The 11,349-nt window shown below is 54.5% G+C and overlaps 1 protein-coding gene across 1 annotated transcript in view; it reads left to right on the top strand.

Annotated features, from left to right (window-relative positions):
* Nucleotides 1-6,915, top strand: part of GNAO1 (guanine nucleotide binding protein (G protein), alpha activating activity polypeptide O) — a 65,873-nt gene extending 58,958 nt beyond the window's left edge. The window contains exons 6-7 of the mRNA XM_009994901.1: nt 5,272-5,425; nt 6,728-6,915. Of these exons, the coding sequence (XP_009993203.1) occupies nt 5,272-5,425; nt 6,728-6,915 (342 nt within the window). The remainder of the gene's footprint in view (nt 1-5,271; nt 5,426-6,727) is intronic.
* Nucleotides 6,916-11,349: the final 4,434 nt, after the last annotated feature.

The raw sequence follows: 11,349 nt of genomic DNA, 5'->3' as shown, positions 1-11,349 counted from the left end.
ATCCTTAAAGTTCCTCCCAACCCAAACCATTCTATGATGCTGTGATTTCACAGGGGCTTTTTTAACTCCTCTAAAACCAACCACACTTCAGGAGGATGAAGCTGCAGGTCAGACAACACCTGCACAGGGCAGGGCCAATGGTGGGACCAGTGTCTCAGCTTGTCTCACAAACAACAGGTTCATGGTGAATCCTTCCAAACCAGCCTAAGCTGGTGAAACCAGGCTGTGTGAAACCAGGCCCCATCTCTTCTCCCTGCCTTTCCAGCCCAGCTCTGCCCTTGCTGAGGGTTTTCTTTGTGCTTGATGGTGCTCTTTGTTGCAAAAGGCTGAGCACCCATCCTCCTGCAGCAGCTGGGAAAGGGCTGGTTGTGTTCAAAGCCCTCCCTCCCTCAGGGCAGCTGAGTCTTTTAGAAAGAGAGATCTTTTCTCTCCAATTCCCTGCCACAAAGAGCAACACTCTGGGAGTCAGGAAAGGCATAAAATGAAGAGACCTTTCTGCATCTGTGCTTTCTACAGCCACAAAAGACCCAGCTTTGCAGAGAAAGCCCCAGTGCTGTTCCACCCAGACTCTCCCATTGTCCCCAGCACCTTCTTCCCCGACCCTGGTAGATGTGAATTGCTTCCCTGTGTGCCCAGGGGAGAGGAGCAAACATGCAGCTCCAGCTCAGGAGGCAAAATCCCACCCCCTGCCAGCCCACCCCGTGCACAGGACACGTCCAGGTGGGACACCTGCCCTTGCACTGGCTCCTCCCAGGAGCTGCAGGCTCTGCAGTGTTTGGACATGGTGGGAACATAGCACAGCATCACAGAATCCCAGGCTGTTTGGGTCTGAAGGGGCTTAAAGATCATCTAGATCCAACCCCCCTGCACGGGCAGGGACACCTCCCACCAGCCCAGGCTGCTCCAAGCCCCATCCAACCTGCCCTTCAACACTGCCAGGGATGGGGCAGCCACAGCTTCCCTGGGCAACCTGGGCCAGGCTCTCACCACCCTCACACCAAACAATTTCCTCCTCATGTCTCACCTCAATCTCCCTCTTCCAGTTTTAATCCCTTCCCCCTTGTCCTCTCCCTCCCTGCCCTTGTCCCAAGCCCCTCTCCAGCTTTCCTGGAGCCCCTTCAGGTCCTGAAACATCCTCTTTTAACTGACTGACCCCCCCCATGGACTATGCCCTTGCATTCCAGGGCTATTTTGTCTCCTCTGTGACTTATCTTTATGTTTCTTAAGCTGAGGTTGCAGGAGGAAAAGCCTCAGATACAGAATCTGAGAGGAGAGAGGGACATCAACCATATTCATCTGTCAAACTGGAGAAGCTGATTGACAGAGGTAGATTTCCATTGTCCCTTCTAAGTGGAATTCCCAATGGAATTTTTTTTTAAAGGCAGCAGGGACACAGGACCTGTCATGGGAACCCAGACTGTTCCCTTTGGGCTCCTCCTCACAAATGCAAAGGAGTCATGGCAAGAGAGGGAAATGCTGCTGAAACACAGATATTCAGGTCATCCCTGTCTCACCAAGACATGCAAGTGCTGCTGGTGTCCCCCTTGCTGAGGGTGGGATGGGTGGAAGGGGCTGTGCTGGTGACCCTTGGTGTGCATGAGTGTTGACCTGATGGTTCCTGTTTCATTGCCTGACCTGGATAGTGTGTGTTCTTGGACCCACTGGGCCAGGAAATCTGGATTTCAGAGCTCAGAAAGTGCCTTAGGAATGACAAAGCAAGTGGAGGTGGCTGGGGCATCTTGGGAGGTGCAAGGAGGAGGGGTAATGTGGAGGGTTTGTGCTTGGGACAACCACCAGTGACCTGCCAGTTCAGGTGTCAGCACCTCATCACCAACAAGAAAGCAGGAATCACCCACTGCAGCACCTTTCCTCCCTCACACTCAGTCAGAAGGTGCTCGTGTTGTTGTGCAGTGACATCTGAACTCAGCTCTAAGCCATTTTGCCTCGTGTCCTGAGCAAGGAGAAGTGAACTGGGCCTTTTAATTTGTGTGGGTGAGTGGTTATGGCTCTGCAAGGTGCCTGCTGGGGCTGTTCTCTTGTTGGGGTGGGAAGCATTTGCAGGGAGAAGGGTTGAAAACCCTGGTTCTGAACTAGCAAGTGACATCAATGTTTGAGGAGCCCTTCTCTCAGTGACAGAGCCAACGTGCAGCAGGGAAAAGCAGCAGGATGGATCCAAAAGGTGGTGAAGTCATGAATAGAACTCGGTGTCCAAGCAGGAGAAGTGTAGTCTTGAAAGCTTGAAGGGACTAAAAGGGTCTTTCACTGCAAAGTTGCTGGTAGAAGGGGGGTTGTTTGGAGGCCTTAACCCCTCTAGCAGCAGCCTGTCCTTCTCCATGTGGCACCCAGAGACTTCCAGAGCTGGTGGGGATCTCCTGATTGAACCAGGAACAGCTGGGAAAGGGGAGGAAAGGGAGGCAGCAAGGTATTCCCAGTGTTAGCCAGCACTGGGATGGTTCATGTCCAGGTGTGGACACCCTGGGATGTGACTGTTTCCCAGCTGGCAGGCAGGTACAGCAGCAGGAGCACCCCTACCTGCTCCCTGGCTGTGCAGCTCTGAAAGCACCTCCTTGCTCTGGGATAAGTTCCTCTTCTCTTTAGTGGAGGGGAAGGAAAAGGGGGATGTTCAGCCCAGAATTTTTCCCAGGTGAAAAAAAAGGAGGAATGGGATAATAGGGAACAGGAGTCAGTGGGTGAGTAAGGGGTTGGATTGACTCAACTAACCAGCTCAGCAGGGGCAGAGCAGGAAGGCAGGGCAGGCAGCCTCAGGAAGCTTCCAGATGCATTGCTGGAATTTCAAAGGAACCAGGGGGTTTGTACTGGAATTTGCATCTTCTACGGGGGTGAACTGGTCTGTGCTGGGGGTGTGTATGTGCTGGTCACACCTGAGTGCCAGGAGTTGCTGTTTCTTGGGAAAACACTCATTTCCTACCAGGTATTCGTGCAGATGAACCCAAGGGGAAGATTTCTGTAGGATCCTTACGTATAGAAAGTGACATAACCATGGAGCTCAGCTCAGGAGGAGCCCTCAGCTTCTGTTTCTTCCCCATGGGTGCTTCCCATGCCCCCAGGGTGCAGCAGCAGCCACTGCTCCCCGTGGGACCTGGGGCTGGGGGTGAGCAGGGGGGCCTGGGGCTGCTGGCTGCTGCAGACAGGCTCCTGCTTCACCCCACCAACAGTGTTCTGTGGTTTTCTTTCCTTTCCATTAGCAAAGGCTGATGAAAATGTCGTTTCAAATGTTCTCTGAGGGACCCTGCTTAAAAGACTGTTAATTATCTTTGCTTTCTGTTCCCTTGACCACCCTCCCCTTTCTTCTCTCCTCCCAAAGGCTTTGGGTAGCCAAGGATCTTCCTGGCCAAACCATTTGCAGGTTCCTACATGGTCACAGTTCTAACACCACAAGTAGCAAAGAGGTGTTTTTAGCAGGAAGGAGCACAGAGACACGGGATGATCCTGAGGAGCAGTTGAGACCCAAAGAGTAAACGTGGTCATTCCGTGGTGGCTTCTCCCCCACGTGCTGGGTCACTGCACTCTGGGAAGGTGCTTGGTAGCAAAACCTGTGGCACGTGGGACAGCAGATGGCCCGTGTCCTGTTCCACAGGGGGTGGGATGGGATGGGATGCTCCTTTGTCCACGGGGTGGGAAGGAAACAGCTCAGCAGCTGCCCGAGCGCGTCGGCGAGGAGGGAAGTGCTGATCCACGCTGGGCTCAACTCTGCTGAGGGGCTGAAAGCAACTCTGGGCACACAACGGAGCAGGAGGAAGGGTGAAAACCCCCAGTGCCTCCTGCATCACCCACCATTTCCCACCCCGAGGGGGGTGGGGAGGACACACAACACCCCCCCCCACCCCGAAACCCGCTTGGGGCGCGGCGACGGTCGTCACCGTGTTGGGGAGAAGTCCCATCCCGTGGAGATTCCCTCTGGGAAAAGCTGAGGAGCCAGTCTGAGCTCCCCCAGGCTTTGTGAAAAAAACAAAACAACCCACACCCACACCTCCCCTGCCTCTGGGGGGGTGAAGCACCTTCCTGACAGCAGCTGCTCCCCGCCAGAGACGGCCACGCCAGCACCACCAGCCTCGGCACCTCCACGGCCTCACAGAGGCCCCAAAATCACCCTTTGAGAGACCAACCTAATTTGGCAGGTATGAAGCTTCTCTTGAACCGAGACCAAAACAACAACAAACAACCAAACAAAAAAACCCAACCCAACAAAAACCAAACCCAAAAAAAAAGCCAGCCAAGAGTTGAAAGCAGCAGGGAACGTGACGCTGGGTTGACTTTGCCGTGAGCTCTTCCCACCACCATCCAACCCCCTGGGGGGCTTTGCAGCTCTCCCACTGCTCTGTTTTGTTCATCCCTCTTCTTTCTCTCCTCTTCTGTGGTTTTTGGTGTTTTTTTTGGCATGCCCTCTAACCAAAAGAGCTGGAATGTGTGTCTCCCCTGCTGGTGAGCAGAGGACCTTCCAGAGGCATCAACTAACACCCAGCCTGACTTCTGGGCTGCTTCTTCAGAGATGCCCCTCGTGACTTTTTGTCCTTTAATTCTACTATTTCCTCTGCCTTGTTTTCACCTCTTCCTCTCCATGAGATGCTTTCTTCTCAAACTAAAAAAAAAACCAGGAATGCTGTTCCATTCAAAACTAAAACCACCCAACCACACTAAACCAAGTAACCAAACCAGGCAAAGGTCACGGCAAGGTCAGGCCCAAAATTATGTTGCCTTGGTGTCTTGCTTCCAACTCTAGATTAATTCAAGGATCCACCAGTCCTTGGTTAATGTGTGCAACCAGTTGTGTGCCATACACATCCCCAAAAGCATCATCATCATCATCATCATTATGAGAACAATGAGAACAAATGACATCATATTAGAAACGAGAAAGATCTGCATGAGCTCCACCAACACACAAATCTGAGCAAAGGGCAAAGCAAGTCCCCCTCCGTGCATGGTGCATGATGATTGCCAAGAGCTGGGATCCTGTAAATGCCATGTCATGCAAAACTCCAAGCAGCTGTGTCCAGCTGAATGCCCTTCAGTTACTCACTGTGTGTCCCACGTCCCAGGGGTTGCATCCGTGTACGTAGATGTTCAGCTGTGTGTACACCTACATCTCTGATGTATATGGTAGCTTCTTCTTTTTTTTTTTCCTGGTTTTTGGGGTGTTTTTTTCATTCGTTCTCCTCCTTAATTTAGTTGTTTTAGATCTCCCTGCTTGTTGAACATCCCCCCCAGTGGCTGCCTTGGGCCTGATGCCACCTCTCCTTTCTGTTGCAGAACCGCATGCACGAGTCGCTGAAGCTTTTTGACAGCATCTGCAACAACAAATGGTTCACAGACACCTCCATCATCCTCTTCCTAAACAAGAAGGACATCTTTGAGGAGAAAATTAAGAAATCTCCACTGAGTATCTGCTTTCCTGAGTACACAGGTAATGAGAAAACCAGCTCTGCAGGGACACGGAGCAAAGGGATCCCGGAGCCTTTCCCATCCGGGCTGGTGCTGTTGTTTATTGCAGGCAGGGAAGCCAAAGATGCACAGCTAGAGTTGCTTCCCCTCCAGCTTTACTTCCATAAATCCCATAGGATCCATGGTTAGTGGTCTGCTTGAAGCCTGAGGATGAGTGAAGTGCAAGTTCTTTGCCAACCCAGGGCGACCATCACTGAGCAGGGGGTTCCACCTCTTCCCCGTGGTGGTTTGGAGGCCAAGGCAAGATATGGAGGTGTTGGGGCTGCCAGCAAGTTCCCTCAACCTGTGTCCTCATTCCCAGCCTCGCTGAGGAACATCAAACCCCCCTTGCAGGTCTCTCAGAAAGATGCAGTGAGCTCATCCATCACAAGTGGGTGATGGATCTCAGGGTCCCCACCCCTCACCTTGCCCTGTGGGCTTTGCTGACCACAGCAGGGATGCCTCTGCAGTCCCTTGCCTTCCTGCAGGACCACCCCACCCCCACCTGCAGGACAGCAGGTCCCACAGTTTGGCTGCTCCAGCTCAGGCTGGAGCGTGTTGAGCATGTTAGTTTAGGGGGACACCAGGTTCATCTGGTGTGTCGAGCAGATGGAACCTCTGGGCGTGGAAACACCCCCAGGGAATGCAGACAGAAAACAAGCTGCTTCATTTTCTCTGCCACTGGGCACCCAGCAGCTCCCAGTGCAGACAGAGAAGACCATGCCCTGGGCTGAGAGATGGAGATCAGAGCAGAAACTCTGCACCAGGAGGAAGACTCCTGGTCCACAGCAGAGGCCCTTTTCTCTCAGTGATTCAGGGAAAGGAGGACACAGGTACCTTCAACCCAGGGCTGTTTTAGTTCCTCTTGTCCATCAAAAGCTGCAACTTGAACCCAAAATCTCCAAGAAGAACAAAAATCTGAGCCTTTGCAGCAGGTCAAGCACTTCCCACCTTCCTGGTCAGGTTTTTTTTTTTCCTCTTCTTTTTTTCTGTTAACCAGGAGGTGGAATTTCTTCTGGTGTTTCCCATCAGAGCCCCTTCAGCACCCAAGTCCCTCCTCCCTTCCATCACTCAAGGCCAGAAACAGCAGCTCAGGATGAAGCTCCAGCCCAGGTGGCAGCCAGAGAGCATCTGGCAGCACTCCTGGCTGGTTAGCAAGGTGGAGATGAGGTGACCCAGGTTGCACCAACCCCATCCAAGCTCCCCAGGTCCTCCACCCTGCGACTCCCACCTCCCGAGGTCGCTTTAACCCCTTCTTCTCCCTCCCATCTCACCTCTCCTGCAGGCCCCAACTCTTTCACAGAGGCAGTGGCCTACATCCAGACTCAGTACGAGAGCAAGAACAAGTCCACCAACAAGGAGATCTACACACACATCACCTGTGCCACCGACACCAACAACATCCAGTTCGTCTTCGACGCCGTCACGGACGTCATCATTGCCAACAACCTGCGGGGCTGTGGACTCTACTAAAGCCCTTTCTTCTCCTCCTCACACCCACCAGGAGCACCCTCCGGGCCCGTGGACAGGTTCCCCACTCTCCTCCCACCCCAGAAAACGTTTGCTTTCCCCCGTTTGGAGTCGAATTTGGGGTTATTTTGGGTTCAGCCCCTCCCCGTCTCGTCCCACCTCCTCTGCTCCCGTTCCTGGAGCTGGAGCTCCCACCTTGCCCACAAAGCTGCCAAAAAGACAAAAATACTTCCTTTTTTTTTAAAAAAAAAAAAGAAGGAAAAAAAAGTCCAAGCCTTACAATACTGGTTAGCAACAGTGTAGTTTGGAACCAAAACCTGGGGGAGGTTTTTTAAACCTTGAAATGATGTTTTTGATTCTCCTGGTTCTCTTTTTGGAAAGGTGGTGATTCCCTTAGGAAGTGCTAGATCCACCACCATGACACTGAGGGTACTTTGTGGCTCCAGTTCCTAGCCTGAAGCTGGAGGGGCTGGTGTTGGACACAGCCTGGCTTTCTGCATTCTCCTTTTTCTCCAGACAGCTCTTCTGAACAAGTCATACCAAGTTCTGCTGGTGTCCCCGATGGACACGGTAACAAAACCTACTAAGCCTTCTCTAAAAAGCATTTGTTGCCAGTAACAGTTGGTTCATTTTTACCTCAAGCTCTTTTTTTGGGGGGGAAATTAATGTTAGAAGTTGCCTGGTGGTCCCAGTGACCTGTTCCTGGAGCTGCTGGGCTGAGCGAGGTGGTGGCAGCAGAGCTCAGAGCTCAGCACTGAGGGGGCCCTGGGGACAGTGGCCCAACAGGGAACCTGCACTAGGGCACCCTGGACAGGGTGAGCACCCAACTGCCTTTCCCAAAGCACCTCCCAGCCTTAGGGACCTCAGCACAACCAGCTGCAGCCCACACGGTGCCTCTTTCCAAACCTCAGCCCAGAAAACTTGAGGTGCACCAAAAAAAACAAACCACCCTTCAGCTCTGGTTTCTTGTAGGCAGAGCTTGACCTTCAAGTACCTTCTGAGGTACTTTGGGACATCTCCCCCATGCTTGGGTGACTGCAAGGAGCCTTTCTGGCTCTTCGTTGCACCTTGGGCATCTAAATACCCTTGGGAAGCCCCACCTGGCACCTGCTTGGCCAGGCAGCAGCAGGTAGCTCACCTGGGTCATCTCCTGCCTGGGCAGCCAAGAGAGGCAGCTCCAGGTTTGGTGTTTCCAGTCAGGGCATCTCTTGACCAGTGCCTAGAGTGAGAAGGATGGTTTGTACTGGGCAGGGAGGGCTCAGGGAGCTGATCTGAGCCAAGTGATGGAGCAGGGAGGAGAAGCAGAAGGAAGAGAGGGAAAGGAGGGGAGAAAGGGCAGGGGGAGAGGTGTGGAAAGAGGCAGCACCCAGCACAGCAAGACGTGGGGGCAGAGAGGGGAGGACAAGCCCAGCTGGGTGTGGGACACACGTGTGGGCACCCACCTGCTGTCACCAAGAGCTCTGGGTGTGCTGGGGTGAAGGTGGAGGGGGGTCTGAGAGCTGGGGTGTCATGGGGCATGGAAGGACCCTGAGAAGTCCACCCTGGGAGCTTGTTTGGTGGCTGGGTGAGGCAGTCACCTCTGAGGTCCCACTCAGGCCTGTGCCTGGTGCCAGGAGAGGTTTTTGGGGGGTGGTTTGTGAGAGAAGTGGCAGGAGGGAGATGAGGCAGGTGGAGGCAGCAGAGGGGTGGAAGAGAAGGCCACCTGGGAACCAGAGGAGGGTCCCTGTTGGAGGTTGTGCTCTGCTGGGGCAAAACCCCAGCCAGGGATGTGAGGGGGGGGCATCCCAGGGGAAGCAGGGCAGGAGGACAAGGTGGGTGTCCCCCACCTACCCAGCTGACATCATGGGTGGTGTCAGGACCCCCCCTAAAGAGCCTTTCAACACTAAAGCTGCATCCAGCACCGGGCAGTGAGGACCCAGTGCTGGGTCCCTCTCTGCTCCTCACGCCACATCCCACCCAGAAGTCTCCTTCTCCCAGGTCCCAGCCCCTCTCCCAGCTCCATTGAGTGCCAGCACAAGCAGGAGACCTGCAGCCCTGCTTGGGTTTGGGCTTGCTTAGGGTTTTCAGAGCCCATGGGAAGGCTTTTCCAAAGCAAGGATTCCCCATGGGAAGCACCTGCTGGAAGGGAGCAGAGATGGCAATGGGATGGTGCTCCTGCCAGGGAGGGATGCAGAGGGACAAGGGATGCAGAGGGACAAGGGATGCAGAGGGACAAGGGATCCTCCTGGAGCTCCTCCCATGGGGTTGGAACGTGTGTGGAGGGTCCAAACCAGGGCTGGAAAGCTGGAGGTTGAATACCTGGGGTACATAAAGTGTGTGTAACCCCCCTGTGAGATCCCCCAGCCCGTGTACTCCCTGTGCTGGCAGAGACCTGAGCTCTGGCCCCAGGGTTTCAGCAGCAGCACCAGGATTCTGGAGGTAGAAGAAGTGGCAGAAGCTGTTCCCAGGGAAGGCAGCACCAAGCCAAGGCTTCAGGAGCTCCCCCCCATCCCAGGATAAAGGGAGCAGGGCTATTTCTTTTGGCAAAGACCATTGAAATGAACTCCACCCCAAGCCCTGCTGAATGCAGCCAGGTCACCAGTGTCCCCCATGGGCTGGATTCAGGTAACCCAGGTCCAGCCAGGAGGTCCAGACCCCTCCTGCCCCAGCCCCTCAGCAGCTCCAGCTGCATCCCCAGCACATCAGTGGTAGCCAAGGGCTGGTGCTCCATGGGGAGAGAAGGAGGAGGAGGTGTTGACACACAGAGCCTTGCAATTCCTTTTCTTTGGCACTTGGCTTGTCTGCAGCTTCAATCCATGTGTGGAGAAGGGCTGAAGGAGTTGGGGTTGTTCAGCCTGGAGAAGAGGAGGCCCCATAGTGACCTTATAGCAACTGTCCAAGATCTGAAGGGGGCTTTGGACAGGGGTGTGTAGTGAGAGGAAAAGGGGCAATGGTTTGCAGCTTAAAGAGGGGAGATTCAGGTTGGACATGAGGAAAAAGGTCTTCCCTGTGAGGGTGGTGAGAGCCTGGCCCAGGTTGCCCAGGGAAGCTGTGGCTGCCCCATCCCTGGCAGTGTTGAAGGGCAGGTTGGATGGGGCTTGGAGCAGCCTGGGCTGGTGGGAGATGTCCCTGCCCATGCAGGGGGTTGGATCTAGATGATCTTTAAGGTCCCTTCCAACCCAAACCATTCCATGATTCCCTCCCTCACACAAGTGTCAGGAGGCTTTGCTGACAGAGGCTGGGAATGGCCCAGGGAAGATGAACAGTTTCCAGTGTCAAACACCACTGGTGCTCCCACCTGATGGCCACACATGGTTTTTTTGTCTCCAGAACTCACCACTGCCTCCCCACCTCCTCCCAGCCTCTCTGACAGCCCTGCCTGCTGCAGCCAAGCTCCTTTTTTTTTGCCCTGAGCCTCTTCTCAAAGCCAACCAACCTTGCAACACTTGCCTAGAAAGAAGCCCTTGAGATGCACCTCCTGCTCCCCAAAACCTTCTTCTTAACACCCCCCTGGTGCTTTGCAATCCCACTGCTCCAAATCCAGCCCCTTGAGGTTGGGTTGAATTTCCCACCCCCATGGAGCAGGGGGGTGTTGCAGCTTCAGCCCTCACCCCAGGGGATGGATTTTCAAAGCAGGGGATGGAAACACTCGAGATGTCCACCCTGCTGCCCTTCAGGGCCCCCTTGGGGATGTGCAGAAGGTGCTGGTTTGGGGGGATGCAGGAGGATTTTAGTGCCTGGGGTGAGGAGCCCAGAAGCAGCAGCTGAGTGACCTGGTGTGGGAACCATCAGCTGAGCTTCAGGCAGCAGCCAAAAGCAGGAGGGGAAGCCCCACACTTGCTCCATCAGGAAGGAGAGGGTGGAGCAGTGGGACCAGCAAATAAAAATGCCAATAGCTCCTTTATTTCCACCCCAATTCCAAGGGAAGAGGGAAAGCAGTGGAAGGGAAGCCTGGAGGTGAAGGTGCAGGCAGGGCTGGGGGGGCAGAGCCCCTGCTGCTGCCAGGAGAAAACACCTCCAAACACACCCACCTGCCTGAGGGGCTGGTTTGTCTGCAGCAAACTGAGCTGAGCCCCGTGCTGGGAGGCAGGGCTGGAGCAGCCCAGCCTGGCAGGGCAGCAGGACCCTTGGCCAAGGCCATCTGTCCCCTCCAGGTGCCACCCCTGCCCTCCTGCCAGGGGCAGCTGCCTCCTCACCAGCCCTTCCCAGGAAGAATTCCAACTAAATCCCTCCTCAGGAGTTTTCCAGGAGGTTTAGAGGTTCTTGCCTTCAGGCAGCTTTGCCTGGCCAGCCCAGGAGAAGGGAGGAACCTCAGGAGAAGGTTGCTGTGCCTCCTCACTAGATGTGCTTTGGTTTCCCAGGACACTGAAAGTGTCCATGAGCTCAGTCTGTGTTTTAAGGGACATCACATTGGACCCAGTGTCTGAATCTCTGGTGGCAGGAGCCCCATGTTTGCCT

Source organism: Chaetura pelagica, unplaced genomic scaffold (assembly GCF_000747805.2).
Source record: "Chaetura pelagica isolate M959 unplaced genomic scaffold, ChaPel_1.0 scaffold93, whole genome shotgun sequence".
Lineage (NCBI taxonomy): Eukaryota > Metazoa > Chordata > Aves > Apodiformes > Apodidae > Chaetura > Chaetura pelagica.
The sequence above is the reverse complement of the archived record's forward strand: the minus strand, read 5'-3'. Positions and strand labels throughout refer to the sequence as shown.